Source organism: Trachymyrmex septentrionalis, unplaced genomic scaffold, assembly GCF_001594115.1.
Source record: "Trachymyrmex septentrionalis isolate Tsep2-gDNA-1 unplaced genomic scaffold, Tsep1.0 scaffold196, whole genome shotgun sequence".
Lineage (NCBI taxonomy): Eukaryota > Metazoa > Arthropoda > Insecta > Hymenoptera > Formicidae > Trachymyrmex > Trachymyrmex septentrionalis.
Genome location: NW_017305135.1, coordinates 1,338,674 through 1,346,027, shown reverse-complemented (window position 1 = coordinate 1,346,027; position 7,354 = coordinate 1,338,674). Strand labels below are relative to the sequence as shown.

At 33.5% G+C, this 7,354-nt stretch overlaps 1 protein-coding gene across 1 annotated transcript in view; it reads left to right on the top strand.

Moving 5' to 3' along the window:
- LOC108747254 (glutamate receptor-interacting protein 2) overlaps nucleotides 1–5,003 on the top strand; it is a 17,294-nt gene extending 12,291 nt beyond the window's left edge. Inside the window, 3 exon segments of the mRNA XM_018484633.1 lie at nucleotides 3,069–3,293; nucleotides 3,391–3,763; nucleotides 4,987–5,003. Of these exon segments, the coding sequence (XP_018340135.1) occupies nucleotides 3,069–3,293; nucleotides 3,391–3,715 (550 nt within the window). The 3' untranslated portion in view covers nucleotides 3,716–3,763; nucleotides 4,987–5,003.
- The last annotated feature ends 2,351 nt before the right edge of the window (nucleotides 5,004–7,354 follow it).

The following is a 7,354-nucleotide window of genomic DNA, read 5'->3' as shown; positions in this document are numbered from 1 at the left end:
CTAACGAGAGTTAGTTCGAATAATCAAGCGCAAGTTTTGTAGATTTTTTAAAATCTATTAATATGTATATATATTGTATATATATTGTATATATATATTGTATATATATGTTATATGTATATAGTTTGCCGACAACTTTAAGATCATCATCAAAATTCATACTATTGCCATCATGTTGCCATAATAACATACAGCAACATATAAACTGTCATATTGCTGACAACACAAGATAATATTGTTGCAATTATCTTGCTGTTAAACTGCTGGCAATACATATACACATTGTTGTCTGGATGTTGCTACAATATCGGTATATTCAAAATCGTTGAAGACATTTATGGCAAATTACCAGCTTCATAAGTAATTACAGATTTGTTCGATTTTACTGAGACACACTTTGCTATCTGGGAACCTAAGTAACAAAGTCATGTTACAATACTTTAATGTCAATACTAGATATAATATGTTTATATTAATGATGTTAAGTGACTAAAAATGATGGTTACATAGAAATCGTTGTAATGATTTCTTATTAAGACTTTAGGTTTCGTTATTATGACATATAATATATTCAGGGTGTTCAAAAAATTCCCGGATCCCGTAAATATCTTAAAAAGTAAGCATTTCTGAGAAAAATGTTTCATACAAAAGTTGTGTAGTTTAAATTCTATTTACTGATTTTATCAGTTTGACCTTGGGTAGCATCGCCAAGGTCAGGTCAAGGTCAAATCGATTTTTTTTTAATGAAATATTCTATTTTTAATGCCAGAATTTAATAGCTTATATCAAGAGTTTTTTAAAATTTTATAATTATTTTTCGTTAAGGATTTTTCGAGTTATAAGGCTTGAAAATTACAGTACTACCTGCATTAGCACTACCAAAGATGTCTGACCGACGTTTAAAACTTCTTAAATGTTATTCAGGATTATAACCTGGATAACATTTATTATTTGTCAAAATCAAGGTTAATGGAGGTTGTTTTTCTTATTTTTATTTTTATGTAAAAATAAATTTTTAGTGCAAAAATGAAAATAAAAGGAATTTCAAATGGCCTTGATCTTAACAAATGTTATATGTAAGACATGATCCTGAACAGCAAGAGATTTTAGTTATCGGTTGAACACATTGGGTAATGTTAAATGTCCAAGCTTTATAACTTGAAAAATACTTCTAGAACAGGAACAGAATGCGACATCAGTTGTGGTCTGCTAATATTTTCTGATCAAATCTGCTATCAATCTGTCGATATCCCGCTAACATTTTACTATCTGGATAGTGTTTTGAAAACGCCTCGACTTCAGCTACAGAAATATGCTACAAAAATAAAAAATAGTGGTTCCTATTTTAAGAAATTCATGTTGACCTTGACTTTACCTTACGGAAAAGAATCACTGGGCGCATATTGTAATCCGTATGATTACTATAATTCTCATGCGAAATTACTACATATAACGAATCACATGCGTGTAATTAATACAAATATTGAAATTAATAAATTTTTTAATAGAAGGATTACACGCCGATAATAATGTTACAGAGTGGATTATGCGCATGTAATTACAATATAAAAACTACAGTGGGCAAATTACTGTAACAGGAAGATTACACATTCATGCTATATTAACCTTTAAAGTGTAACGTCTCGCCAGATACGTAAAAATGAGTATAGAAAAACTATAACTTTATTTTTATTAAAAAAATATATTTTAATTATGTCCCTATTTGACAACATCTATTGAATTGATCTATCATAATTACGTTTCTATAAACGAGAAATGTTTAATGCAAGCGTTCAAATGAGTCGTTACTCCCTTCAAATTGTAAGTCTATTTACCCAGAACAAAATCCAATTGAAATTTTCTTGTACAGAGCTTTTAAAAGTTGCATTTAACTAGATTATAAAACGACCCAGGTGAAGTTGGCTATAACCCTATAATTTTGAGAAAATTAATTTTCTATAGCTCATTCGATTGCTCATTATTTGCACATTTATGCTTACTTTGAATTTTCGTTAGTACACTTTGGTCATTCATCCAGTACGAAATTAACAAAATTTATCTTTAGTTGTTTAACAAATTACAAAAGGAAAATAATACAAAGTCGTCAGTACATCGTTAACTATTGTCAATAATTATAATTTAGGGATCGATTCTGTAACTTTTAACGAGTCATTAATGTCGTCGCACAGATATTATGTAGAGTAAAAAAGTTGCGCAATGACATCAACGACTATCGTTAAGAGTTATAGAATTGGTCTCTTAAATGTCATCTGTCGTATTTATATAACAGAATATTCAAATCATTCATTTAAAAATTATTTAATACTGAATAAAAAAAATTTATTATAATCAAATGTCACTAAAAATTTAAATATGAAGATATGGTAATGGCACAGACCATTATACGTAAAAGTCGTAATCGTAAGACCGTGAAAAACTATTCATTGATTGGTTACTGCGTCGGAACTAATTATTATCGTATCCTCTGCACAAAAGCAACTTGAATGAAACGTCATAACTTCAAAGCCATGATTATAGTCGTAAGTTTTCGTTCCGTCGAAAGATTATGATTAACGCCTTATCCTTATGACCAACCAATAAGAAGACAGTCACGTGACTTATCGCTTGCCTCGTTGCCAATCAATTTATCACTTTTTAGAGTCTTAGGTTACTAAGCGTTTCGACATTCACTGTCAATGCTGAAAATCTATAGCGCACGTAACGTATACTATATAGTTTCAACACTAGCAGTGAATATCGGAATGCACCCTAAAACTTTTACGTGCAATGGCGTTTATAAATACAACAAACGAAACGTTATTACGAGACATTGCCGTACTTCTTTAGTTCGGATCTACAATAGGTTTTTAAGTCTTAAACCATAAGAAATGAACAAACGGATATATACCCAATACTAACAGTTGAAACGTAATTTTTTATTTCAAATATATGAATTTTACACATGACGAACTTGCGTTGATTCACATTGGCTTGTATATCTATTTTGTGATTTAATCTTCGGAGTCTTGTATTAAGATTAAGATTTGAAAGACATTTAACTTTTGCAGGGATTATTGTAGAGAGCTCAATATTGGAAGTGATACACTTCAGGCACAATTTGCTAATGGTGCGTTACGCTCAGGTAGAGAGAGTCTTCCCAGTATAGACAGCGCGATGGATTCTTGGGGCGAATTGGAAGAAAACAGCAGTACCATACCGGAGATATTGAGACTTTGGGATACCGCCTCTACGGACAGCGGACAATTAGATTTGTCGATACCATCTTATCCGAAGTATCAATTGATTAACTCAAAACCAAGATTTTTTCAATAGCTTTTGTTTTTATTCATTCGTTTAACGTTTCTTTTTTTTTATATTAAAAAAAATCAGAACACAAGAGCGCAGCTATGGTGCCAACAGCAGATCCCAACAAATAGTGCACGTATCGCTTCATAAGGATCCAGTTTATGAAGATTTTGGTTTCTCGGTATCGGATGGTCTTTATGAACGAGGAGTTTACATAAATCGTTTGCGCCCCGGCGGACCATGTGATGGTATATTGCGACCATATGATAGGATTCTTCGAGTAAATGAGGCCAGCACAGAGGATTGCGATTGTTGTTTGGCCGTTCCACTCATCGCGGCAGCCGGACCGCGTTTAGATCTAACAATAGCAAGACCCTTATCTCCTAAAAATATTGTAAAAACTTTGTAGATTGGTACAATCAATCGCTACCTGCAATTGAATCACAGTATATACAGGGTGCGTCAGGTATTTGAGGACACTCACATATGGGTAATTCTTTTACAAATCGAACACCTGTCTGATCGACACCTCTTCGATTTGACTGAAACTTTTTTTACGGACTCTATGTCGAAAAAAAAGAGATACGTGTCCGAGGAATTTTTTTTTATTTGCATATTTTCGATAATACAAGTGATCGAACATTTGAGAATGGCAAGTTTTTTGGCTTGGAGACTCATTTTCATAAATCCATAGGTCCGAATCTTTAAGAGCTACAAAATTTTCACCAATTGCACTTTTGTAGCTGAAGGACTGAACTGTAAGAAAAAAATTTTTTTACAAAAAATACTAACAAATTTATATTGTTATTAACAATTTAATTGTTTAAATCGATTTTTAACAAACGCCCCCAAAACGAATCAAGTTTTTAGTATTTTTATCGCATTCTCCGTCAAATTTTACGTCAAAAACATGTTTTCAAAATATGGTACCTTTTCAATTATTATTGTTAAAATATTAATTTATATAGCGCGTAACGGCCAAATTTTTGCAATTTAATTTAAAATTTTGAGGTTATGTCAAAAAAAATTTTCGAGAAAAGTTGTAGATCTGTCAATTATCTACAACTTTTACATTTAACTTTTTTTGATACGAGTTACAGATTTCGTTTTATTAGCAAAAAACCGTTTTTTTGGCCGTTACGCGCTATATAAATTAATATTTTAACAATAATAATTGAAAAGGTACCATATTTTGAAAACATGTTTTTGACGTAAAATTTGACGGAGAATGCGATAAAAATACTAAAAACTTGATTCGTTTTGGGGGCGTTTGTTAAAAATCGATTTAAACAATTAAATTGTTAATAACAATATAAATTTGTTAGTATTTTTTGTAAAAAAAATTTTTTTCTTACAGTTCAGTCCTTCAGCTACAAAAGTGCAATTGGTGAAAATTTTGTAGCTCTTAAAGATTCGGACCTATGGATTTATGAAAATGAGTCTCCAAGCCAAAAAACTTGCCATTCTCAAATGTTCGATCACTTGTATTATCGAAAATATGCAAATAAAAAAAAATTCCTCGGACACGTATGTCTTTTTTTTCGACATAGAATCCGTAAAAAAAGTTTCAGTCAAATCGAAGAGGTGTCGATCAGACAGGTGTTTTATTTGTAAAAGAATTACCTATATGTGCCTGCTAAGTTTTCGCAGCAAGTTTTTTTTTATTTCTTTTTTGTTCAGATCATAAATGGAGGACAATAAGTTGACTCAGGAAATTAAAAGACACGCTGTTATCGTCACTATACACGCGAATCACAGCGATCTTGAAATCTCCCAATTTTTGGAAGTCGCCCGATTGTTTGTTCACAAAATTTGTCGAGAGTTAGAAGCATCTGATGGCAATGTGGAAAATGTTGCCAAGCGCAAAAAACATGAGGCACATTCAGACAGAGTTAGAACATCACACTTTGCAGCAAGTTCAGGGCATTATTAATGAAGATCCTTCAAAGTCCATAAGGGTCATATCGAGAGACCTTCAAGTTTCTGAGTGCATAATCCGTCGCCTTGTTCACGAAGACATCCGGTACAAGTCCTACATGATGCGCAAAAGTCAGTTTATGTTGACACAAACTCGAGAACAGCGATTCATCCACAACGACTTTTAAACAAGTTAAAACATCCTGAAATCCCGGATATGCTCTGGTTTTCTTCTGACGAAAAAAATTTTGATCAGGATAAAAAAATAAACCGACGAAATGATAGATGGTTATGTGCGGATCCTTCAGATGTTCCTCATGTTATGCACACAAAGTTTCCGGCAACTGTCATGGTTTTGAGAGTGATGAGCAATGAAGAACACGTCATAGCACCCCACTTCTTTCCTCAAGGACCCTTCGGGTGAATACTGCTGCCTACATTGAGGTTTTAGAAGCAGTTGTGAAACCCTGGATAAATAGCGTGCATGGTGAGAAGCCATACGTATTCCAACAGGACTCTGCTCCTTCATATAAAGCCATGACGACGCAAGATTGGATGTCCGAGAATCTGCATGATCACATAACCCCAAACCTAGCTCCTCGGATCTTAATTCTTTGGATTACTACGTGTGGGGCGTTGTTGAACGGGAGACCAATAAACATAACCCCATAACACGCTTGATTCCCTAAGAGCAGCTATTACCAGAGTAATGACGCATGTGGACGAGGATCATTTGATTCGGGCATGCAAACGTTTCCGGCAGAGAATTGAAACTGTTATTGCCGCTGAAGGCGATTTTATCGATTAATTGTATAGCATACGAGTCACTTAGTTTGCTGCAAAAATTTAAAATACAATAAGTTTTCTAAGAAATATACAAATTTTAGTTTTAAAGTCAATATGTCCTCAAATACCTGACGCACTGTACAGTAACGTAATTCTCCTGATTTTATGTTAGCAAAATGGACTGCGCATGTGTGAAATAATTAAGTTGCCCTATCTTATTTTCTCCTTTATTTCTCTCTCTCTCTCTCTCTCTCTCTCTCTTTCTTTAAATAAGCATTTCAATGTTCCATTTAAATGTTTATCATTAAATACCGATGAGATACTATTAAAGATGGTCAGCGCCTATGGAAGCTCACGTGACTGTTAAAATTTAAGTGATTAAAGTAAGAAACTGACAATACTCCAAATAGCAAAGCGTATCTCAACAAAATCATACAAATCTGTGATTGCTTATGATGCTGGTAACTTGCCATAGATTTATCTTCAACGATTTTGAATACACCGACATTGTAGCAACATTTAGACAACAATGTGTATATGTATTGCCAGTAGTTTAACAGCAAGATAGCTGCGTTAATATCATATTACATTGTTGGTAATATGATAGCATTGTATGACGGCATTATTATAGCAACATGGCAATAGTACGAGTTTTGATATTGACGATTTTAAAGTCGGCAAATTGTTCTCAAGTTATTACTCAATGTTATCATATCGTGAAGGAATCAAGTTGCCAACAAATGAGAATTCAATTGCTGCAATTTTGATAGCAACACATACTTAACAATATATACTTAACAAGTAACATGCCAGTAACAAGATAGACACGTTGCTATCTGGGATGATATCAAATTCATGAACCTGTTCTTTTTGGCTGAACTTTTGCACCAGTTCATCTTTCTTCCTTTTCTCTCCTCCTGTAGAGAAAAGGAAGAAAGATGAACTAGTGCAAAAGTTCAGCCAAAAAGAATAGGCCTCATGATTTATTAGTTTCGTAGATATATATGTGTATGTATGTATATATATATATATATATATATATGTTTGAAAATTTACAATATTTGATTTTTATATAAAAGTTATGCGTTTCGCGAGTTTCCTCCGTGTCCAGATCCATTCTTGAAGTGCCAACGTTTCGTGAACCTTGCAGTCCACTTCATCAGGGCGAAGAGCAGCCTGATACTGAGCTGTCCCTCCGGGTCGTTCCTTTTTATATGCTACTTGTTGGAGTGATGGGGGAGAAAGAAGAGAATTATGAGTGAGGAGGGAGAGAGAGGGAGGGGGGAATTGATCAGTCTTCAAAAATCTGACCAATTGTTACTGACCAATTCCCTCACCCACAATT